Source organism: Capra hircus, chromosome 2, assembly GCF_001704415.2.
Source record: "Capra hircus breed San Clemente chromosome 2, ASM170441v1, whole genome shotgun sequence".
In the NCBI taxonomy this organism is placed as follows: domain Eukaryota; kingdom Metazoa; phylum Chordata; class Mammalia; order Artiodactyla; family Bovidae; genus Capra; species Capra hircus.
The window spans coordinates 108,267,042-108,292,662 of NC_030809.1; the positions used below are offsets into that span (position 1 = coordinate 108,267,042).

At 42.8% G+C, this 25,621-nt stretch overlaps 1 protein-coding gene across 1 annotated transcript in view; it reads right to left on the minus strand.

Moving 5' to 3' along the window:
• The window catches only part of STK39 (serine/threonine kinase 39), a 318,038-nt gene that overhangs the window by 172,298 nt on the left and 120,119 nt on the right, over nt 1-25,621 (minus strand). Inside the window, exons 8-10 of the mRNA XM_018064061.1 lie at nt 24,271-24,404; nt 14,818-14,866; nt 14,650-14,715 (exon numbers count right to left, since the gene is read on the minus strand). Of these exons, the coding sequence (XP_017919550.1) occupies nt 14,650-14,715; nt 14,818-14,866; nt 24,271-24,404 (249 nt within the window). The remainder of the gene's footprint in view (nt 1-14,649; nt 14,716-14,817; nt 14,867-24,270; nt 24,405-25,621) is intronic.

A 25,621-nucleotide genomic window follows, 5' to 3' on the forward strand; every position in this document is an offset into this window, starting at 1 on the left:
TAGATGCTGGGCATGGCCAACAGCTCAAATGGCTGACATCAGACCTCATAATGAGAATTCCAAACCATAAACCCAGGGATGACGGAAATGGTTTGATCATTACTCACAGGCTGGCAGCTGGTTTATCATTTGTTTGTTCTGAACAGAAGAGATCGAAGTGACAGAATAATGGGCAGAAACACCTTGTAACATGGGATGCTCAGCCTCGTCCCCACACTGAAAATAATTCCTTACCCAAGGGCAGGCTGAAAAAGAATAGGGCTTGCCATACTTCTCACCACCAACAGCTCTCTCTGAACTACCTTTAATGGCTCTAAGACTTTAGGATCCCAAGCTGGGCCCTCCATAATAGGCTCTCTATCGATCATGGTGAATTCTAATCTCTCCTAAAGTTACTGAAAGTCTCAAGGTTGCAAAACTGCTAGAAGTTCTCTCATGCTCTCTACAAAATAGCTGACTGCAGATCTAAGAAAGACTGAAAATAAATGTACAGGGAAAACATTTCAATACCAAAAGTAAATAAGCAATAATACTGAATATCAAATGCTAAGTACTGGACTAAGCATGGTGTAAGTAATACAGTACTCTGCAGATGAGAGACCTAGGCTCAGTGTGAGATTTCAACTACAAAGACTCCCACTTTAGACATCAATAAGCCACCAGACATTGATCATTATAAGGCATATACTCTTTGACCAAGCTGGACCAAGCAATTCCACCCCTAGGAACATATCCTAACAAAATAGGTAATATCACACGCAGCAACACACGTACAATGATGTTCATTCCAGTATGTGAAGTGAGTGAAAACTGCTCAGTCGTGTCCAACTCCTTCCTATAGACTGTAGCCCGTCAGACTCCTCTGTCCACGGAATTCTCCAGGCAAGAATACTGGAGTGGGTTGCCATTTCCTTCTCCATCATTCCAGTATGGTTAACGATTTAAAAAAAAAAAAAAAAAAAAAGGAAATGATCGAACTGTCCATCAAGAAATAACTCATTATTAATCATAGTAATTCTTGTAGCAGAATATTATACTGTCATTTAAAATGATTGTATAAATCTATGTTGACACCAAAAAGTGCCCACAGGTATCTTACATGAAAATGGAGGCAGATCACAGAGCAGTAAACACAGCATAATTCCAATTCTGTTTTCTGGAGAAATGACAGAGCTGAGACTGAGGTCAGCTAAGGATGGAAGGGCTAGAGGCAAGCAGCTCCTCTAAGAGCCTCAGGCCATAGACACGTGGAGAACCACCGAGAATGCAAGCGCTGAAGGTGAGAAAGGGACTAGACCGTTCCAAACCCTAGAGGCCTGAGGAAGGCCTCTGGTTTTCGCCCTGGACCATCACTGGGGAGCCCTGAACAGTCTGCATTTCACAGATGCAGCACAGGGCATTCAGCGGACGCTCCAGGCTACTCTGGAGTGAGCGCCAGAGCCAGGGTCAGGCTGGGGCCTGTCTGCTCAGCCTACGCTTGGTCGTGAACTTCCAACCACAGACTTCCATGGATCCCTGCTTCCTGACCAAGTGCTTTCCCCTCTCTCCGGGCCTTTTCTGCTTCTTTCCAAGCTTGATTTCTCATCTTCCTCTTTCCTTCTCTCCTTCATCTACCTCCTTCTGCTTTCCATAAAGTCAGAGAAAAGCCCACCGCTCAGCACCTTGTCCTTATTCCCTAAGGGGTCCTTCTGGTCTGGACAAAGCAGGACCTTCTCAGTTCCTCCCCAGCTGACATAATCAGCCAACAAGCTGGTTGCACAACAATCAAAACAATTTCAAATAGTCTTTTAAATTTGGGTTAAATTAAAGGCTGTTGTTTGAATTTCTTAGCTTGTTATTGCTTTGTAAGTTTTACAAACACTCCTTGCCTTTCTGTATGTGTGTATGTCAGGAAACCCAATTTTTTTTTAAGTTATTATACACTCTTTCAAATCAGTATTTGAATCTGTGGGACTAATTTTAATGGGAAGCTTAGAAAATCCTATATCAAAGCACAATCGCAACTGGGCCTCTTGAATTTTGATACCTTTTAAAATTACTGAATTTCAAAGTAAGAAATTTTAAAAACTACTACTCAATTAAAAAAAAACAACAGAGTCATGCATCTCTATTATGCCAATCAAATCAGATTAACAGAATGAGCAGAGCCCTACACCCGACTCTCCATGCTTTTTTAAGCATGTACACCATGCCCTCTGCTGGCCTCTCATTTCATTACACAACTTGGTAAGGGGCTAGGGAGGAAAATGCCTGCAATGCGGCGAGACCTGGGTTCGATCCCTGGGCTGGGAAGATCCCCTGGAGGAGTGCAAGGCAACCCACTCCAGTATTCTTGCCTGGAGAATCCCCACGGACAGAGGAGCCTGGTGAGCTACAGTCCATGGGGTCGAAAGAGTCAGACATGGCTGAGCAACTAAGCACAGCCCAGCACAGGGAGGAAAGAGGGCAAAACATGTGCATTCCTTCCACTGAAACGGAGTTCTCTTGTTCTGAATTAAGTACAAAAGTTCTGTCATTTTCTGTCTCTTTCCCCTTCCCTTCTCCATAATGTCGGCCTTGTTTTAAAGATTTACAGAATCATGATATAAGGGTGCAATCTAATCATTTCCCCTAAAATGAGAAAATAAGTAACAGGTAATCCAGAATGAAAGAGTACTAAAAACCGATTTAAATGTAGTTTCAAAATATATTCCTAATTAGATGTGGCTTCCGGTAACAGGAAAACATATGCATACTGACTGGGTGAGGAAAATTACAATATGGAAATATGCTGAGTGCCAGGGATGACATTTTCACAGTCAAATAGTCCAAAGTGGATAATACACAACTGTTAGACAATAAAATCTAACCATTCCATTTTATGATAAGGCACCAAAGGTAAATACAATTAATTGGCTCATCCAAGACTCTTAGCAAATTGGAGACAACAAAGGAGTTTCAACCTAAGATCAGATAAACTCTGAGTCACAGACTTGAAATACAAGGATGGAGCACCACCTGAAAAACACCTTAACAATTCTCCTGCAAAACCAGACGCAGATTCACTCTGTCCCCGCTCACGCTCTCACGTCAACTCCCACAAAGCCTGTCATGGAAACTTCACAACCTTGCTTGCCGAACTTTAATTCCAGAGATACTTACTGATTGACCAAGATACTATGCTGGGTACTGGGGGATAATATGACACCATGCCTGCACCCAAGGGGCTCACAGTCTAGAAGGCAAAAGTGTGAGGAAATAAACTACCGATGATGCCAAGTGCAACAAGGTTCAGAAGCAGCAGAATGAAGGAAGGATGAGCTGTCTGGAGTGCAAGGCTCAGGGCGGGAGGTGTTGCTGTGAGAAAGCTCCGCTAAAGAGGTGACAGTGCCTGGAAGATACAAGTTCAGGGAGAAGCGAAAAGAGAGGGACCGGTACATGCGCCTTCATGGGAAACGCGTGTGGGATTTCAGGAGTGTGTTGACTGGAAAGGAGAAGAGTCAGTAACTATAAGTGTGTGTCCAGGGTGAGGTGGCAAGTGGCCCATGAAAAGCTGGATAGGCGGCCAGACACACATCACAGGAGCTTTGTGTGGCTGCACCCTGCAAGTTTGGTCGGCGTCTGGCCGCTCAGTCATGTCTGTTCGACCCCCAAGGACTGCAGCCCACCAGGCTCCTCTGTCCATGGGATTTCCTAGGCAAGAGTACAGGAAAGGGTTGCCATTTCTCCACGGGATCTTCCTGACCCAATGACTGAATCCACGTCTTCTGCATCACAGGCAGATTCTTTACCACTGAGCCACCAGGGAAGCCCAACCCTACAAGTAACATGGAACTTAATCGGTGGCAGGAACTTGACACTTACCCTGTAATTGACAAGAGGCCACTGACGTTTTAAACCAGGCAGAGGGAACAATCATATTAGAATTCTCACAAGTTCAAAAAGGCATCTGCTAAGTTTTTATACTAGCTTTTCTGCAACCACAGCCAAATTCCTTTCCGTTCCTCACGGTTCATCTACTTTTAAAAGAAGTGATATGCTTTAAAAGAAATGGTATTAGTATGAGTTGTAACAGTGAATAAAGACAAACTTTCTTAATGGTAGTCAGTATATTATCAGTAACACTCAGCGAACACTAGGCAGGCAGGCAGGCGGCTCTCCTGGCACACGCGTGCCAATTACGTTTCAAAAAGTTAGCAGAGGCACACAAGCTTTGGAAAAAGTTATCAAATTTCCCAAAGGCAAAAATGAAGCACATAATGCATTTGAACACACAGATCTCAGAAATCCAACTGGATGTGAAGTAAGGCCATTGATTCCGCTGATTCATTTCTGGTAACAGAACACAATCAGTTCTCCACAAGTTCATCTGTATGAACAGTAGCTCTGATAATATTTTCAGAATGTCATTATGTTTAAATTCCTAAAAGTGGACCTCCAAGATCAGTAAAAGTTTAAAATGCTCTCTTAAGCCACTGGTATTTTTAAAAGAGACCTCAATCTGAAAATACAAACATTTGTCCTAAATGAGGCCAGTGGGGTTAGCAAATCACAGTTTCCAGAGTGGATCCTCTCTGCTCTAAATCAAATGTCACCAGAAAGAGGCCACTGACCCAGAATGTATGAATTTTTAAATTCAATTCACCAACAGAACTGAAAGTGATGTATGATGCTTTTTTCTCTTCGTTTTTCCTCTATCCTCTGCTCTGCCTAATTCACTCACAGCATAAACACCAGTCAAGCTCCTTATATCAGGCATAGAGCAAAAGGAAAACATCTACAAGGGTTTTTACACACTGGGAAGCAATTCCTGGCCAGAGACTCTGAGGAAATTCACTATTCTGATAGCACCCCCTAGTGGCCTAAAGCACTTTTCTGACCAAAGAGTCTGCATTCTACCTGCCTAAAAGCAATGCATTAAAATTTTTTAAAACAATGAAAACAATGAGCTTACACTCTGGGAACATCTGTCCAGTTAAACCAATAACTGTAACCTTTGGCCAACTGTTCTTTCAGCTTTAAGATAGGAAAAGTAACACCCCCCAATCACCAAAGTCCTCCCTGTGAACATGAGTTCCTCAGTACAATAAATTCCCAGTTGCTGCTGCTGTTGTTTAGTTGCTAAGTTGTGTCTGACTCTTTTAGACCCCATAGACTGTAGCCCGCCAGGTTCCTCTATCCATGAGATTTCCCAAGCAAGAATACTGGAGTGGGTTGCCATTTCCTTCTCCAAGGGATCTTCCTGACCCAGGGATCAAACCCAGGTCTCCTATTTGGCAGGAGGATTCTTTACCACTGAGCCACCTGGGAAGCCCGTATTCACATAATGGCTATTTTTAAACATGAGGAATGCAGAAACACAAAGCAGTGATAGAACACGCATCCTCAAACCTACTTAGAGCATCAGGAGTATTTACGTTAAACCCATAATTCATGTGGTGACACACAGAGTTCTGTCCACTTCTTCCCAGTTATGCACTTTGACTCCCTCCTTCTTTACTGATCTGGCTCTGAGGAGAACTGCAGGGACCAGTGAACCTTCTGGAAATGTCTTCATCGCCCAAAACTGTATTAATTTGACCACAAAATACAATTATCTTCAAAACTGAGATTTTTCTTTTGGAGATGAATTATATAAAATGCATGTCAGATTACTGTGATTTGTTAACAGGAAATGTAATTTAAAGTGAGAGGTGGTAATAACAAGAAATACCTAAACCATCACCCTTCAACCTCCTGCCCCCCCCAAAGAAAATCTGACAGAGGTGCCTAGTACTCAGTACTAGTACCTAGTAGCTCAGAAGAGACCTAACATACTTTAGATCCTTCTACTCTGAGCAAACCTGAGACCTTCAGCCAAGCTGGGTCAGCCTGCAGTTCATAACCACACAGAATTAAAACCCACTGCAGCCCTCTACTGGGCAGACCTGGAGCAAAACTAAAATCCACCCATTAAGCATTTGAAATCACCTAATTTCTTCTCTGGTTGCTTGATAATGTATAAACTTCAACATCTTATAAATTAATGATAAGCTTCCAAGAAGGTGGTGGCGCAAAGCAATTTTACAAAAATTCAGACCCATTTTCCCTCTTTATCAACTAGAAGAAGCGACAAAATGGTAGCAAACTGGGCGCCTGGCTTCAGACTTGGCTGCTATACGACAGCATGAAGTGGGTCAGGGCCCAGCCAGCCTAGGTCTCAGGTCTCAGGTCTGCAAACGGAAGAAACACAAACCAGGAGATATTCATGGTCCTGGTTGCTCTTTTTCACTCATTCTTCAAAATGCATAGCTTGTTCTTAACAAGCTGTAATAACCTAACATATTATACCTCTATCCTGTTACCCAGGACTTCACTGATTATTACAAGGACTCAATGGACATGAGCCCGAGTAAACTCTGGGAGTTGGTGATGGACAGGGAGGCCTGGTGTGCTACAGTCCATGGGGTCGCAAAGAGCTGGACACGACTGAGCGACTGAGCTGAACTTAGTAACGAGATAGATGTAAACCAAGGGTTGTGCATGTGCGTGAAGACCCACAGTAACTATGGGTCCCCCTTTCTCCCTTTCCCACCTTCCCCCACGAACCAGCTCCAAGACCTTTTCCATTCTTGTAGGACATTCTACACCCATATCCTAAGGTATTTATTCCCTGCTGCTCTCTGAGTTTTCCAGGTCTTCAGATGCAGGCACTATATTCCCCACTGAAGGGCAAGCCGCAATCGCTGCACTGTATCCTTTTATCTGTCTGCGCACCCTGTGTCCATTATTGGCAGCAGTGGTCGTAATGGCAGCAGCCCTTATTGCAGCAGAAACAGGGACGGCAGCAGTGGTACCCCAGCGGCAGGAGTGAAAAATGTTACAAAAAACCAACAATATTATAAAACTGTAATAGTAAAGCTGTGTGTGTGTGTGTCTGTGTCTGTGTGTGTGTCTGTGTGTGTGTGTGTGTGTGTGTGTCTTGCTCAGTCCTGTCTGACTCTCTGACCCCATGGACTACAGCCTGCCAGGCTCCTCTCTCCATGGAACTCTCCAGGAAAGGATACTGGAGTAGGTTGCCATTTCCTTCTCCAGGGGATCTTCTCCACCCAGGGATCAAAACCAGGTCTCCTGCATTGCAGGCAGATTTTTTACCATCTGAGCCACCAGGGAAGCCCAGTAAAGCCATATATGTGATTATGAAAATAATAAAATTTACCATGATTATGGTAAGTAGATTTATAGTCATTTACTATTTTGTGCCAACTATCATGCTATACACCTTCTACACTTACCTTATTTAGTCCTCAAAAGCATGAGGTGGGTTTTTATTACCTCCCCCATTTTATGAATGAGACACCTAGCCTCTGGCCGGTGTTAACAACTGCTAATGCTACCAAACTCCTACTAGCCATCTCTCTTCCCTTTAGAATCCCCAAAGCCCTTTTATCACATTATTGTCTCCGTATCTGCAAGAACCCTGGCAAACTCACCACGTTCCTACAATGAAGTCTGCAGGGTTCTCCTTGTGCCCACGAACGGCATGGACTCCCCCTCCATCACCATCATGTGTATTAAACAGCAGACTGCGGGCTCTGAGAACGACAACTGTGCCTCCCCGACAGCCTGCTTTTCCTGCCAGCAGAATGAAAGTGCTGGTCGCTCAGTCGTGTCTGACTCTTTGCGAGCCCATGCACTGTAGCCCACCAGGTTCCTATGTCCATGGAATTCTCCAGGCAAGAATACTGGAGTGGGTGGGCATTCCCTTCTCCAGGGGATCTTTCCGACCCAGTGATCAAACCCAGGTCTCTTGCACTGCAGACAAATGTTTTACCATCTAAGCCACCAGGGAAGCCCCCGCCATTCCTATTTGTGCTGTTTAATCCTGCCCACCCTCTCCATCTATATCTCCTTCCTTTCCTCCCCCTTTTCTTCTTTCTTCTGAGGCATAATTCAGTGGAAAGAGCACCAAAGCAGAAATAAGAATTGCCTCTTTAAGCAATGTGACTTTAAGCAAATCTTTTCAGCTCTCATGCATTCCTCTGCAGTACATAATAATAACTGCCCTGCCTACCTGTCTTGGAGCACAATTGTTTCAAATAAATAAGGAAGCATTTCTGAAAGCAATCTAACAGGTGTGAAAGGATAGCAGCTCTATGTGTATTTAATTCCTAGTGTTCTTAGGCTCTTCGCAAACACACGTCCCCCACTTTACACAGTGGAGGGGGATGCCCTGGCCCACAACCACTGCCAGCACCTTGATGAGGCAGAGAACATTTGGACAATGGCGATGACATCATGATGGTCATTCTCTCCTTCTTTTGGCAGGCTTCCATGGGCTCTTACTCCATTCTACCCAGAGCAACAGCAACAGCCACCCACGTCACCCCTCCTCTCCCACCTGCCTTAAGGCCTCTTTCCTTGCTTCCTGTTTCACTGCATATTTCTAAATTGCCTGTCTGCTGTATCCACGATAATTATTCTCCTTATTGATCAATACATGATATCCACAGCAGCCACTGTCGAATGGAGCGTCCAGTGTGAGTCAAAGGCAGACTCCCTGGGCGGACCCTCTCAGCCCCAGGGCAGCACCATGTCAGCGTCCTTGGCTCCATCTGAAAGAGCAGGCAGCACGGCCAACAAAGGACACCGGTTCAAATGTTTCCGCTTCCAGACCTGGTTCCGAAGCTGCAGCAGCACCATTCACCGCTCACCTCAATCTGAACATCACAGGCTAGCAAAACGTTGACTGTCTGCAAGGCTGCTGGGAAATTATAGAGAAATCCTATCGTTTATATCCTGCGAATGTACAGCCATACTGCCACAAAGCAGAAATGTCTCCTCAAAAAGGGACTAACGACCCAGCACAGTAAATACATTCACTTTACCTTTTAATGTTTTAATATAAAGAGGGAATGTAATATTAATGAGTCCTTCCTATTGAGCTAATTGTGCTTACAGTGAAGAAGCTGACAGATACTCCTTAAGCATGTGATAACATCACCAATGAAGGATTAAATCATCATGTGCCTTGTAATATGATATGCCAAGAGGAACACGGCATCACTTACAAGATAGTCCCATCAAAAATGCATGCACTGCATCTAATCATGAAGAATTACCAGACAAACCCAAACTACAAAACAGCTGTCATGTACTCTTTAAAAGTGTCACAGTTGTAAAAGAAAAAGAAAGACCATTCCAGATTAAAGAAGACTAAAGGAGAGATAAAACTATATGATCTTGGATTGGGTCCTACACCAGGTAAATTATCACTGGCAGAATTTATATGAGATCTGAAAATTAAATAATAGTTTTGCATCAGTGTTAGGCTCCTGATGCTGACAATCATACTGTGATATAAGAGAATGTCCTTGAAGTATATTTAAAGATAAAGGGCATCATGTCTGTAGCTTTGAAACGTTCCAAAAGAAAGCATGAGAGAAAATATAGAGAAATGTTTATACTATTCTGCTAACATTTTTGTAAGTCTGAAATTATTTCAAAATAAAAAGTAAAAACAGTACCAGTTATCAATACATGTCAAGTTTCAAATGTGAACTATAATATTCCTACCTACTGATTCCTAAACACACAGAAGGACCACATGGAGCCTCGGCTCATTAATATAAAACCAATCTCGGAGCCTGATATAACAAATTCTGGTACCCACAAATACCATCCGAGTTCTTTCAGTTCACGATGGCTTCACCCAAATGTAGCAGTGATAAAACACCCCTTTCCCCCTGATAATCACTAACCATTTTTAACTCCTCAATTTCATAATTAAGAAAATGCAAACCATAAATCCTACAGTGAGTCTACTTCCCATGAAAACACAGACAACCATATTGAAAAGCCCACTTCATCCCTTCTCTGGCCAACGTACTTTTTAGCCAAACGGGTTGGCATTTAGGCAGGGTGCCCCTGTCCTGCCATCAGTGAGCTTTAGCCACAGCAAGTGTATGAATATGAGTGTGAGTGTGTGGGGACTCAAGGTTTATTTCACAAACAAAAAGCAAAGACGTCAGCCGACTCTGATACTCAGATGCTCCTGCAGGAAGTGCACAGAGTCCTAATCATCTGCATCTGATTCTAACAGAATGATTTACACCTTTTCCACCCAGTGATTCCAGGAATGTTAATGATGGAACAATACTCGGTCAAGCTTTCAAACACCAAAAGACAGCTGGAGACAGGCCCCTAAAAAAGCCACATGAGAAGAAAATAAAGCCTTTTCTTCTCATGCACAAGGATAAGGAATAAGCTGAAAAGTTATACAGCTGCACTTACTCTGTTCTCCTGGGTCATTATTAGCATGTTCTCATTTAGAATTTACAGTGTCTTATGGTCCAGAAACACCAAATCTCTCATCACCCTTCACCACATTCCTGAGGTCAGAAAGAATTTCCATTTCACAGGCAGAAAAATCAAGGTGAAAGAAAATTAAGCACTTTCTTGGTGGTCCAGTGATTAAGAATCTGCCTGCCAATGCAGGGGACACAGGTTGGATCCCCGGTCTGGGAAGATTCCACAAGCCACGAGGCAACTGAGCCCATGCCCCAGCTACGGAGTCCGCACCTAGAGACTGCTCTGCACCCAGAGGCCCCTGCAACTGGAGAAAGCCCGCACGCAGCAACAAAGACCCAACAGAGCCATGAATAAATAAACAAAACTGATTCCCGAACAGTACTATCTTTCAGCAAAAGGACCTCGAATGGACCAAACTCTCTGCCTCCAGGGGAAAAAAACAAAAATATCCTTAATTTCTGAACTTACTTTTACATCCAAAAACACAAAATCATGTTATGTCACTAAATTACCAGAGAAGACACACTGGTCTGTCTCTATTTTTTAATGTGCTTTCCTGATTTAGAGGCGTCATTCTGGATGCAGACAAGATCACCTACCCACACGGAACTATGTGGCGCTCAACTAACGCTTCACATTTGGGGCAATCATGAATATGAGAAGCCTCTTTCTCTCACACCAAACGACTGCACTGATGCGCTCCATGGGCCGTCCTCAGGGCAGCTGCAATACCAGTCCCTCTCTCTCTTAAATATGAGGGTTGTTCATGATACAGAAAAACACGTATTGACAAACAGCTCTTAACTTGGATCACCATAAGGGAGGAGCAGCAGAGATTATGATTTATGACAGCGAATTTCAAACAGCTTGGGTCCCAAAATGTCCAAAGCATGGTCAACACACCCAGCTGTCATGTAAACACTGGTGTATCAATGAACTGTTTCTGTTTTAAAAACAATAAACTGAGGAGACAAAAATCAAGGTACTAACAAAGAGTAGCCTCTCAGGAACATATCCCCAAGCAAGAAACTAGAGCACAGTTTACTAGGGGCACCACAGCGAACAGGAAGGGAGACAGCTGAGAAGACGCCAATAAAGACAAGTCCAAGAAAGAGTATCACAAACAGTACTAGCGGCTCCTCTGTATCGATTTTTAAATTACATTTGCTTAAACACTTCAAGAACCTACATGTAAAGAGTCATCTTACCACAAAGGTTTGCAATTCACACGGTGATTAAAATAGTATTTACTTCCTAGTGGCCAAGCCCACATGAGGGGTTTCAAATGAGGAACAGCACAGATGCTTATCAACATCATGAGCCCAGGAGAAGGAGGGTGGTTTATTATTAACAGGAAGCCCAGGGACAAGTATATGCCAAGCATTTGAGAGGTTCAAGAGAGTGACAAACGAGTTTCAAATGGCTTTTCCTTGGCCCACTGAAGCATGCATTCATTGAGTCAACGAACATTTGTGGGCACTTACTATGAACAGGACACGCATTTTGATGGATGCTGTCCTGGTTGGCATACCGGCCATGGAACCCGCGGGCAAGGAATGGCGTGTAGTTGAGAACCAACTTACACTTCAAAATGAGAATTATGACAGGAAAACAGCCAACTTAATGAAGCTGGAGAGCCAGAATAAAATTACTGTGGGGCCCTTCTCTTTTCTATTATGATGTTTAAAGAACTAATTCACATTCGTCTCTGTGTGACTTTAAAATGTGCGGCCATTTTCCTTTTGAAGGAATGAATGACAAGCCCTGAGGTTTAAGTCTCAGATCAAGGAGCAAACAAAAGGGCATAAGACACGGTTGGAAAATCATCTCCCAAAAGGAGCTCTGTGTTATTTAAGATACATTCAAGAAGAAATTTGGAATGCACAACACAATAACATGTAACAATACGTAATCTAAACTTTTAAAAAAAAAGGAAAGTGACAGCCTGAGCAGGTTCTTTGCTCATGAAGTGTCAAAGGGCAGTACGGGTTATGTAGTAAGAACCAGAGGTGCTTTAAGTTCAGTATACATCAGAGTTGACCCTTGAACAACACGAGTTTGATGTGCAAGTCCATTTACATATGGATTTTTTTCAGTGTTCACTACAGTACAACACAATCCACAATTCAGTGAATCTGCAGGTACAGAGGAACCATATACACCGAGGGCAAACTATAAATTAATGCTTGGATTTTTGACTGCACAGAGGGCTGGTGTGCTTGCTGTTCAAGGGTCAATGGTATAAGGCGGGAAGGTGAAACGGTGCCATGAATTCAAGGCTAAGGAGCTTGCACTTTATTTGATAGGCAACTTGTTTCCCCCCATTTATTTGCTTTTGTTTAATTTTGGAAACCACTTTTGAGCCATTAAGTGACGTGATTAGACAGTTAACCGTGCACTAGTGCCCAAGGTGGGCTGCAGTCCACAGGGTCGCTGGGAGTCGGACACGACTGAGCGACTTCACTTTCACTTTTCACTTTCATGCACTGGAGAAGGAAATGGCAACCCACTCCAGTGCTCTTGCCTGGAGAATCCCAGGGACGGGGGAGCCTGGTGGGCTGCCGTCTATGGGCTCGCACAGAGTCAGACGGGACTGAAGCGACTTAGCAGCAGCAGCAGCAGTGCCCAAGGTGGAATGGGGTAGGAGAGGAGTTATTAACAGGAACCTACTGCAAATGTTCAATTAAAAATAGGAGGAAACATTCCAAGAAACGGTGCAGAGGGAAACATGGAGAGGACTCAGAAGACAAAGAAGGCGGCCTCTGATACAAAATCAGCCCAGGGTCCTGAGGCCAGGGGACTCAGGGAGCAGCACCAAACACAGGCAGGTGCGGCCTGGGAGGGGAACACTGCACAAGGGGCCGAACGGGTGGCCTGGGCAGGACGCAGGCTTGGGAAGCCCCTCTGGGAGCAGCTACACGGTGAGATCAGAGGGAAACCGAAGCAAAGGCCTTTGGGGGCACACACTGTACAAGTAAGTGGCTTTCTAACACCTTTCTTCAACTGTGGCTGATGTTCTAGTTATCTGATCAGAGGACCCCATGCTAGAAATTGACACCCCAGGCAAACACTCTAGGCACCTCCTTAAGCCTTCTGGACGGAGTCCCCGCACTCTTTTGGGTACTCTCAACTTTCTGCTGCCTCAAACTGAAGCTCTGGCTTCTCTATGCTGCCCCTTGGCAGGTCTCACTCTGATGGAATATTGCTAAATTTTCACTACAGAGCCATCCCAGAGACCAGCCCTGGCTCACATCTCCGCAGTCAGGCCAGTGATTCCCCCATCACCTACCCAGACTCACAGCCTGAGAACCAGCCCATTCCAAAGAATTCTGCAGGTCTAAGAGACAGGCTTAGATACCCACACAAGACGGGCTCAGATACCCACACAAGATGGGTCATTTCTTGACGTCTATTTTAAAATCTAATATTTAAAGCAATTTGAAAGCATCAGCTAAATGTATTTTATACCCAGCGATTTAGAAAAAGCAGTGTCTAGACATTAACAGTCCAAGTTACTATTACCTAGGTATCCCGAGATGCAACCTCTCATGCATATATTTGTTGGCCAATTTTATTTACAGAGCAGACTACTTAGATTCATGTCAACTTCCCCTGTAAGTATTAATCACAAAAAAGGAAATAAAAAGAACCTTCCCCTTTCTAAATCTGTGCCTACATCATTTTAAATTTAAATATCTAATACAATTTTAAAATCAAACTAAACCAAACCAAATCTGAGGTTAAATTTTGTTAAGTTTCATACCATAATAAAATCTGTCATTACAAACAAGAAAAACTCTGGGTCAACACATAAATACACTCACACATACATACCATTTTTTAAAAAATTTAAAACCCAGTTTTTTAGGTAATTATTAACATAATTTAGTTAACATAGCATAGACCACAGGGAAAATCAAGGTCTTTTAGAGAAAAGAAACTCTGTCACTCAGATATTCAAAATAACTATTAAAAACGAAAGTTTTTTTTTTTTCGTTTTGTCATTTCAAGCTGATTAAAAATGACTGTTCATCTTCGGTATAATCCACCCCCTAAAAAAAGATATTCAAAGATATTTTACCTCTCCAGTGTTTTAGTCTCAACACAAGCCCCTCCCCTCCCCTCCGACCTTCTTTAAGCAAAGCCAATACATGGAAAAATGAAATCATTTTGAGTTTCACATTGTTTCTACACCCAAACACATAGCTGCAGCCTGAGGTAACCAAAAGGCAAAATGCAGTTATCTGAGTAATCACTAACCCAGTGACCTCTAAATACACACCCTGATTATGTGGAAATCTTTTTTTATTCTTCTACAGGCTCCACTTCCCTGGGTGGGGGAGAGGCTCCCACTGGGGCCAGAGTGCTCAGGGCGCTTACCTTTTTGGCTCTTTGGGCTATGTCTGGTGTTCTTGTAAGCAGCTTTTCAATCAGGTACTCTCTGTTCTGCAAAACAAATATTCCCAAGGTTTGACATCATATATGATACACTGAAATTCATAGTGATTTTAAAAATAGCAGATTTACTTGGGTTTTTAAGCATGTTACCTTGGCTTTCTGGAAGAATTTGCATTTTAAAAGTTCTGCTGCTGTGGGCCTGAAAGATCAATAATAAATTAGAGTTGAAACAATGACCACTCAATAAAGACACTGCCTTGATGAAACAACTTAATCCTACAGTCTTTCTGGAAGACCAGTTTCAGGAATAGCAAACCACAGACTAAATTCATCGCAAGCTGGCACCAAATAAACTGGCACCGATTTTCCAGTTCTTTTCAAACACCTCTACTGCAAAACACATAAACTCCTGTAAGTTAAATATCTGGGGCATGATCAACTTTCCATCCTCCTTCCTTACACTTCACTAAGTGAATGCAGGGTTTCTAAAAGGTGGCAGACTGACACGTCTGTGAGCTAACTCCCTGTATTTATTCAGAAGCAGTACAAGCGGCGGTATGACCCTATCAAGGAAACTATGTCCACAGTGTTCTCTGATTCTCCATGAGCGGCGGTGTCTGCAAGGGGACCACGCACGTGCGCACCACCACACTATCCACCCACCAAGTCACCGTGTCTAAAGTGTACCTGGACTACTGGTTTTCAAGGAACCTAAGTGTGACAGTGACTAACAGGACGCAAAGTCATTTAAAAGCACGACGAGACTAGTCTGATTGTTCCCGCAAGTGTCACTTGTTCCTCTGTCCTGTATTCCCCACAAACTGACAGGTGGGTCTGAAGGCCTGGCTAGGTTGACACAAGTACTTGGGGGGGCGGGGAAGTACTTCAGAGATGATGCACATTGTAATTACTGCAGCACTGGGAGGCACATGGTGATAGGTTATTTCACTGGGACAGATGTTACGTTGAACCACTCGGTCCCCAGGCCTGAGAGCTCTCCAAGGTAAGTTTGCCCCACTGCAACTGTCAAGTATCCTGTTGGATAATACTTTGCCATGATATGCATATCCTATCCTGGAGAATCTTTCACCTGCTGCTTTTGGCATCTTTGCCTTAAATAATTATGTCATTGGAGGTGGCAGAACACTGATTTTTCTACTTCTGTCATTCCTTCTGTATTAAATAACTGGCACTCTTCCACAAAGAACCACTTCCTTAATCAGTAGTTCCTGCAGACATGCAGAAAGAATCACATAAGCCTAGAGGACAGACAGTCAGCAAGATAACTGGGCTGTTCTCTTGAAAGAGACACATGTACCCCAATGTTCATCGCAGCACTGTTTATAATAGCCAGGACATGGAAACAACCTAGATGTCCATCAGCAGACGAATGGATAAGAAAGCTGTGGTACATATACACAATGGAGTATTACTCAGCCGTTAAAAAGAATTCATTTGAATCAGTTCTGATGAGATGGATGAAACTGGAGCCAATTATACAGAGTGAAGTAAGCCAGAAAGAAAAACACCAATACAGTATACTAACACATATATATGGAATTTAGGAAGATGGCAATGACGACCCTGTATGCAAGACAGGAAAAAAGACACAGATGTGTATAATGGACTTTTGGACTCAGAGGGAGAGGGAGAGGGTGGGATGATTTGGTAGAATGGGAATTCTAACACGTATACTGTCATGTAAGAATTGAATCGCCAGTCCATGTCTGACGTAGGGTGCAGCATGCTTGGGGCTGGTGCATGGGGATGACCCAGAGAGATGTTGTGGGGAGGGAGGTGGGAGGGGGGTTCATGTTTGGGAATGCATGTAAGAATTAAAGATTTAAAAATTAAAAAAAAAATGTTGATATGTTTATATTTTAAAAAAATAAATACATAAAGGTATGAGGTGAAAAAAAATAAAAAATAAAAAAAATAAAAAGTTGGTGTCGTAGAAGAAAAAGGGAGACGTGAGGGGACTGTTTTAGATGAAAACAGATTTAAACATAAAACCGAAAGCAACATGTGACCTTCTCCTGAGTTTTGAATCTTAAGAGGAGAAGAAGCTACAAGAGACATTTAGAAATAGAGATGGGTGAATGTGCTAGGCAGCGGGCAATTTTAGTAAATTTCTGTTCATCTACTTAAGCGTGGAAAAGTATTTCGGTGATGGAGGAATGTGTCTTTATTTGGAGGGAATGCACGCTGATGTCATATGTTTGTTCCTTATTTTCTGTTCAGCCAATAAAATGTAGATAACAGGGACAGCAGATATGAGAAAGGTGAATAACTGTTGAATCTAGGTGTTTACAAAGATGTAAACACTGTATTATTTTATCATCTTTTCTGTATGTTTCAAATTTTTCATAAGAAAAAACTGGGAGCGGGGAGGGAAGCCTGAGTGAGTATCAGCAGGTCTCTTCTCAGGCAGTGAAGTGCCTAAGACTACTGTGCTATGGGATCCAAGTTTACAGGGAGTCCTCAAACTTGAAGAGACTGGAAACCAGTGCTCTGAACCAGGAAGCCCCACTAAAATGTGTCCGGGGACCCAGCATGCAAAAGAATTAGGGAGCGTCATTCAGCGCAATGGTGAACAAACTGCGACAGTCTGCAGGGGCCATAGACTGCATTTCTGTGCAAAGAAGTTTTCTCTCTAAATCGTTAGTGTGCTTTTCCTCAATTTCAAGTGGAACACTGGTTACAAGTACCTAACAAAGAACCCCAAACGGCCACAGGCAATGCAACCAGCAGCCTCTAATCGCTAATTTCTTTGAGTAACTAAAGGTCTACATGACAGGTGGGCCACACTTTACATTCTGTGTTCCATATTCCTTGCTAAGTTGATTCAAATTCAGGAATTTTTACCTTGGACCTTGTTTCTGTACTTTGCTTACCAGGCAACTAGAACTAAAAAGGATAACTGAAGTGATTGAACTTTGGCTGCTATTTTTTTTTTTTAATGTAGACTACTCTTAAGAGATCACTGGTAGAGTTTTCTGCTTTCAGCAACTGCAAATTCATCCTTTCATTCTCCCAGTAAGTATGCAATGAACACCGGCTATTTGTCAGGTATCATGCTAGACCCTAGGCACACTCTGATGACATTGACAGACATAAACACCACCCTCGTCAGCTTACAACCTGGCAGATAAGAGACTGTGCTGTCAGGAGGGGAGAGGATGGTCAGAACATTCGAACACATGGGTTGTGTCCGTGGGAAGGAGACGGCTACTGAGAACATTCAGAACCACTACATGAGGGACTGGGTATGTCTGGCAACTGACGCTATGAAACCAAATTTCAAAAACCAAGACACGTACAAAATAACCTAGATTTAATTTTTTTAAGTGAAAAGAAAAGAAAGCTAAGAAAATTAAGATGATGAAGGAACTCAAAGGCACTCTTTTGGTTGAAATCCTCCACTCTCTCTGGTCAAACGGCTTCCCTTGTGGCTCGGACGGTAAAGAATCTGCCTGCCATGTGGGAGACCTGGGTTGGATCCCTGGGTTGGGAAAATTCCCTGGAGAAAGAGAACAGCTACCCACTCCAGTGTTCTTGCCTGGAAAACTCCACGGACAGAGGAGCCTGGCAGCCTACAGTCCATAGGGTCGCAGAGAGTTGAACACGGCTGAGCCACTTACAATTTCACTTGTTTTTCTGGTCAATACTGTTTTGACACTGTCTCCTGGCTAGTCTGTCTGCCACTGCTCTCTTCCTCATTCCAACCCACCATCCACACTGCTCCCTAGCTGGCTTCTAAATAAAAAATATTTTCTTATCCCTCCTAAAGGATTTTAGTGGCCTGAGATCTTCCCATCATGCCCCATGCCAACTTACCCTCCAAACACAGTGATGGTCTCACCCACGCCTTGCTCTTTCATGACTAAGCACACTGCTGTGCTTCAGAATTGTTTGTAACCAACTGGCACACCCTTGCTTATCCATCAAGAACCCATTTAAATGGCATCCATCTTCAAAGATACGTCTCCCAGCTCCTACAAGTAGAATCCATTGCTCACACACTAATCCACCCACACTCATTTTGCAATGATCTGTTTCTGTATCTCCCTGCCTCCACCTCACTAGGTTACAAGGCCTTCCAAGGAAGGGACCACACAGCGTTCACTTTTTTGTATCCCCAAAGCCTAACACAGACCACAAAACTGCTATAGCTCAATTTCATGCCAGAATCAAATACGGGGTAAAAGTGATGCTACTAGACATCTGAGCACCAAACTACAACTTCTGGAACTAGAGGTAGCACCAAATTCGAAGTATCTATTCAATACAGTAGAGAACAGGAGAATGATGTAATGAAGACAAGACTCAGGCTAACAAGAAACAAAAGGAAAGAGTGTATCTGTGTGCAATGAGAAGGAAAGTCACAAATGCCTTCCTTTCTCCTCTAAACCCCCAACTCCTCACTTCAGCTTACCAAAGTCAAGTGTAGGACTCATGTAAAGAGAAGGCTGGGAAATGCCAGATGTACCTGGAGATGAAGGAAGGCAAAAGCAGAAGTGGGCAGCAGAGAATGAGATGCTTAGATGGTGTCACCAACTCAAAGGACAGGAATCTGAGCAAACTCCAGGAGAAGCGGAGGACAGAGGAGCCTACAACACGGGGTTGCAAAGCACTGGACATGACTGAGTGATTGAACAACAACAACAACCCAGGGATACAGGCCCGGGACTGTTTCCTTCCCCAGCAAGGCCATTTCTGCGGTCATCAAGACTGTCAAGGGGAAAAGCATGCTGAAGAGAAAACCCTGTTCTCTGAACTCTACTCAACTTCATCAACAGACACAGAAACACAGTGACATGAGAAATGAGAAGTCGTTTAAAAAGCCACATTCCTTTCTTAACAGGGTTAATATTTAAATAACAGGTAACCTGGACTCTATAAAACAGAAGACCTAAATAGCAGATCCCTTTGTAGTTGAATTCTACATATGCCAAACTACCTCCAAAACAAGTGTGGAAAAGTAGAAGCAGGAGGAGTGAGGAAGGGGAGAACGTGAGAGAAGGTGTGAGAAAAATCGAGATGCATGCTGCCCATTTGGTTTTAGGGTTTCTATATGTTTTGCGTGTTTTAGTCTTACATTATAGAGATTACTGGGGGTGTGTGCACGCTCAGTCGTGGCCAACTCTTTGCAACCCCATGGACCGCAGCCCACCAGGCTCCTCCGTCCATGGGATTTCCCAGGCCAGAGTACTGGAGTGGGCTGCAATTTCGTTCTCCAGGGGCTCTTCCTGACCTAGGGATCAAACCCACATCTCCTTTACCGGCAGGCGGATTCTTGACTGCTGAGCCCCCTGGGAAGCCCATGGAGATTACTAGCGTAGCGTTAACGCAGGAACCATCAGTGCCGCCTGCCTCTTAGCCGAGTACTACAGTAGAAAGAATCCTGCAAGCATTGTTATGTCTTACAAGGCCACTAACAATTATCAAGCAATACAATATTACAAGCAAACACCATATTACAAGCAATGCTAAAATGCTATACCAGCAACTGTAATGAGGTCCTAGGCTTTGAACAATGATTCAATTTTAAATCCTTAAAAACAATGCGGAAGGAGTCTGCAAGCACCAACATTCTCAGAAGAAAATCCCTTTAAGGATTCAAATATGTGTGGATAAGCCAAAGTCCACCAAGACTTAAAATAATGTTCAAAGGATTCAGGATGAATATGATACAGTTTAAATAGCTCTGAAAATTTGTATTTTAACGTCTAACAATACACTCACCTCCAGCAGAGCTGTATTTCTCACCCTGCCCCCCCCCCAAAGAAATATTTAAGTTTTGTTTCCAATGGATTCATCTATACAACATCCACTCCTTTGCGGATGGAAAAATGTGCCCAAAAAATGCTAGTTATTTTTATAGTTGCCATCCATATGAAATATGTAGCCTCTAAGAGAAAGGATTTTTTTTTTTTTTAAGAATAACGAAATGTTCTGCTATGCAAATATAAGCAAATCTTTGTCTATGCAATTGCAGGGCACAGACTTGGATGAGGCAAAGAACTCTGACACCCAGCTCTCAGGAAAAGGGAGGTTCCAAGAGTTCTCGAGGTTGATAGAAAGCACAGCTCCTTCTCAGCTAGCCTGAGGGCTCTCACACTGCAATGATTCCGTTCTGGTCACTGTTACCCAGTGATATGTTTTCACTCATTGCTAAAAAAAGGCACTCAGTAAAACCAAGGTGTTGGTACCAGTTAACTGCTTTTAGACTACACGTAGAGGATCTATATGCTGGCAACAGAAATAAATGTAAGGATCAAAACTCCTGCCTTCACCCCTCTCTCAACCCACTACAATCTGGTTTGGCTCTGAAATTCTTTTCAATGAGTCTAAATCATCCCCAAATTGCAAGCTCCCCCATTGCTTGCAGGTGTTCAGGAAATACCACTGAGTATGTAATGCAGACCAGTCACTGTTGACAGAAAGACAGAGAGAAAGATGAGAGACTCAGACTCTCCTTCTAAAAACCTAGGAAACTCATGAGGAAATTGGACACGCAAGTCAATTAACCTACACAGTGCAGTAAGTGCTACAAGAGACATATCTTCGAATACTGTAGGAAACCAGAAGTTGGAATGACTCCACTGGTTAGGAAAAGACAGGCAAATAATGAATAAAGAAAGAAAATGGCAATCCCAATTTCAGGAATACTTAGAAATACTCAGGCACTGTGTTCTCTTGTTAAATGTATTATCTTGTTCCATCCCCACAGCAACGCTAGGACCTGATGTTATTGAGCCCATTTTATAGACAAGGAAACTGAGGCATACAGATGATGAGGAAGAAGGGTGAGGACGCTCACCCAAATGTATCTAACTTTGAGAATATGGGGCCTTTGAACGAAGCTGTGAAAGACAGGCGGAAAGAGGAGAGAAGAGGAAAAATATTTGGACAATATAAGCAAAGGCAGAGAAGACAGGAAATATTCACACTTTCAGACTTGCACAACAATTAAATGTTTACTTATTAATTCAGTCATGAATACATATTTTAACTGCATCCTATATAATAGATAATTCCACAATCACAATACTGTTTTTTCCCATCCTCATATCTCCCGAATCATCTTTACCCAAACTTCCTACACTGTGTTTCTTTCATTACAAGAATGAAACACCTGGGAAGTTTATACACCACTAATACTCTCTGTTACAGAGGAGAATCGTACAACAGCACGAAGATTATGTCATAGAGGAAATACCTTTTAAAAGTCCTTAAACTAGGTGGGAGGGGGGTTCATGTTTGGGAACGCATGTAAGAATTAAAGATTTTAAAATTTAAAAAAAAAAAAAAGAATAAAAAGACAAAAAAAAAAAAAAGTCCTTAAACTATTCATCCTTTGTAAATCAATATCGTTACTAAGAGAGTACTTTGAGGGAAAGACGTTAAGAATTTGAATATCGGCTGTACAGGTCTTTTCTAACAGTTTTGTTGTTATTGTTTAGTGGGGTGATGGGAACCTGACATTTGAGCTCACATAACAAATTAAACCTAGAAACACTTTCAAGATTATTGAGAAAAATAGATGGAATGTTAAATATAAAGTATGATGGTCTATTCTGACAAAACTATGAGTCTCCTAAAGGGATATATTTTCATATCAGGGAGTACACTAACAATTCTGTGTATGTTCAGTCGCTCACTTGTGTCTGACTTTCTGTGACCCCGTGGACTGCAGCCTGCCAGGCTCCTCTGCCCATGGGACTATCGAGGCAAGAATACTGGAGTGGATTGCCAAATTTCTTCCTCCAGAGGATCTACCTGACCCAGAGATCAAACACGTGTCTTCTGCATTGGAATAAGGATTTTTTACCACTGAGCCACCTGGGAAGCCCAACAATTCTACCCTCCAGAATCTTTTATCAAAATAGCTGGAATTGTGATTACCTATCACTACCACTAGGTGGGATCTCAACTAAGAATCACAAAGACCACTGGTTACAATCTAGTTAGTGCTAAAGGGGAGGACAAGTTCTTCTCTCACTGGGGTTTGGAGGATCAAACTCTGTTTTCCTTGCCAAAAACTTACGTTTGGAGATGACACCAAATAGGAAAGAGGAAAGTCAGTCAGTCTTGCATCCTTGTTACAATAAATGATTTCAAGATGCTTAACAGCTAAGTCTTTGAACCTGGCTTCATGAGAAAGGTGACTGACACAGAGAAGCTTCAAGGCAAGTTCAAGGGCTTCCCTGATAGCTCGGTTGGTAAAGAAGCCACCTGCAATGCAGAAGACCCCAGTTTGATTCCTGGGTTGGGAAGATCTGCTGGAGAAGGGACAGGGATCCACTCCAGTATTCTTGGGTTTCCCTTGTGGCTCAGCTGGTAAAAAGACTGCCTGCAATGCAGGAGACCTGGGTTCGATCCCAGGTTTGGGAAGACCCCCTGGAGAAGGGCAAGGCTACCCACTCCATTAGTCTTATCTGGAGAATTCCATGGACTGAACAGTTCATGGGGTCACAAAGAGTCAGATATGACTGAGCAACTTTCACTTTTTTCTTCTTTCAAGGCAAATTCAGTGAACGTAAAAGAAGTCACTACAAAGAACAGGTAATATAATGCAAAGTGTGTTTATTCTAGAGAAGGGTAGCCAACTCAAACAGTAGATCACTGTGTAAAAGAAAATGGCTCAAGTTTCATCAAGAACTTAAAAATAAAGGAATCCTTCGAAAAGCAGGTCCTCCCCTGAAAAAGAAAGTTCCAGAAGAGAAGCCAGTTTCGACATTTTGGAATATGAGTATCAAATCAGAGTTCTGGATGGATGAGGGTAGCCAGAAACTTCTCAGCAGCCTCTACAGGTGTGTAATCCATTTAACGCTGTGTGAGGTCAAAGCCGCACACAGCCAAGCACCACAAAGGGAGGCTATTCAGCGAAGGAGTGTGCTCCCTTCCTGTCATGAACCTTCTCTAAGTGACAAAGGACACTGGGCTCTACTCTTCACTACCCAGGATATTTCAAAATCACAGAAAGGGAGAAGGAAGAGACAAACTCAGAAAACAGACATACCACTGTGCAGGGCGATAACCCAAGACTAAAGAGGAAATACTAAAGTTAATTTAAAACCATTTGCTTCTGTTTATATGATTAATCTTTTGAATGTAAAAATGTTAATCTTCTTTACTGATAATCTTTTAAAACAGCACAAACAACTTGTTCTGCAACTCAAAGGAAGCTCATGCAAAATTCAATAGCTCTGCCTGGTTTAGACTGGAGCTGGCAGGATATTCAAATCCTGAGAGGTCAGCTCAACCTACACAGTGCAGAATATTAGCTCAGCTTCTGAATGTGCGGCTGCCAACTGCTTCTGATTTCTGTTTTACTTCATTTCCTTTGCTGACAGAGCCCACACCTAACAAGCACAGCCAATCTTATTAACACTGAAAATTTCCCTCTGTCTCTCCCTGGTCCTCGCTCACTTCTGTCCCTTTCAGATCCAAGCTTCTAGTAACAGGCTGGAAATACGGGGACCAGAGCTGGATCTCCTTGAACTGGAAGCCCCGTCCGGGCACAGCCTCTTCCCCATCCACAAACCATGCTTCGTCAGGACTCCACCCAGCCATGGCCACTCATTCCCTTTGACATACCTTTTGGAGGGATCCTTCTGAAGACACAGTGAAAGTAACTTTCTAAAGGACTTGCCATACTTTTTCATCATCTCCTTATCCTCTACTCCCGTTTCCAAAGTGGGTGGATCATTTTGCAAAGTCAACATCAACACCTGCAGCAGAAACAAACGGGAAGACACGATCTCAGGACAGGCATTGCTTGCTACAAATGAGTTTTTTCATCAAAGTCTCAAAGACCCTCCGCCAGTAGGTACACATTAAGTGCTTCCCCATGATTTTCATTTTCTAGAAGATGTATATTCAAAGTATTCAGTTCCCTTTGCAAAGCTGCTCACGTGCCCTTTAACCTTTTTTGTTATTCCATTGACAGAACTTACAAAATCTGCTCTATGTGTTAACGTGATCTCCCAAAGGGCCTGGGACAGAGCCTCCTGGGAACTGGTTCTCACACAGCCTGCAGGAGCACGTAGCCTCACAGCTCCAGCACCAGCTTAGTGCAGACAGGGGCTCTGTCTGGGAAAGGGGGTGGTAGAGGGGGAAGAGAGAGGCCCAGAGCAGCAGCAATGTTCATGTTTACAGGTCATTCCTAAGCAAGGAACTGCCCGTGCTCAAGGCTTCTGTAACACATTACCAGCCTTAGAAATAAATCCACAACATCCCAGGAGGTAACACACGATTTCCTTCTTTCTCTTAATGAAAAAACATACAGAAATGTTTAACGGCTTGGCAAAACTGAGACACTGAAAGATGGCCAGGATACAGCTGAGTTGCTAAAACCCATAACCAGGACAAAAGGCCATGCTGCTTCTGGAAAGGGACAAAACTACATGAAAATACAGTTTTCACATCAGAAAGGTAAAAAAATTCCACTCTTTCACACTAACATCAAAATTATTTCCTAAAAAAAAAAAAAAAAAAAAAGAGTAGACTTTGTAGCAAACTGTTGATCTATAAAATGAAAAAAACTCATTAATGCATAAATCAGCCTTAATTTATGCAAATGCTATATAGCCAAGACTCTTTTCAAGTGCTTTCAGATGTGGGAAAAGATGAAGGATTAAAGTGACAGTTTATTGTTTGTAGAGGATAATAGCAATCCAAAGAAAAGTGGGAAATCTGTCAGATCTGAAGAAGTCCTACAGGACTTTAGGCTGGGATTAGCAATGTGATGGATTCAAGTGGAAAACACTAAAAAGTAGGAAAAAAAAAAAGAAAAAGACCTAAGAAAAAATAATAGAGAAAAACCAGATAGAAGGAAAGTCCTCAGGGTTATTTCAGTGCTTTTTCCCTGAAACATCACTTCCATTGTTTACACCTCAATTTTAAATTTTCAGCTAACAAAATCAGGTGTGTACATGCAGTCCCTGAA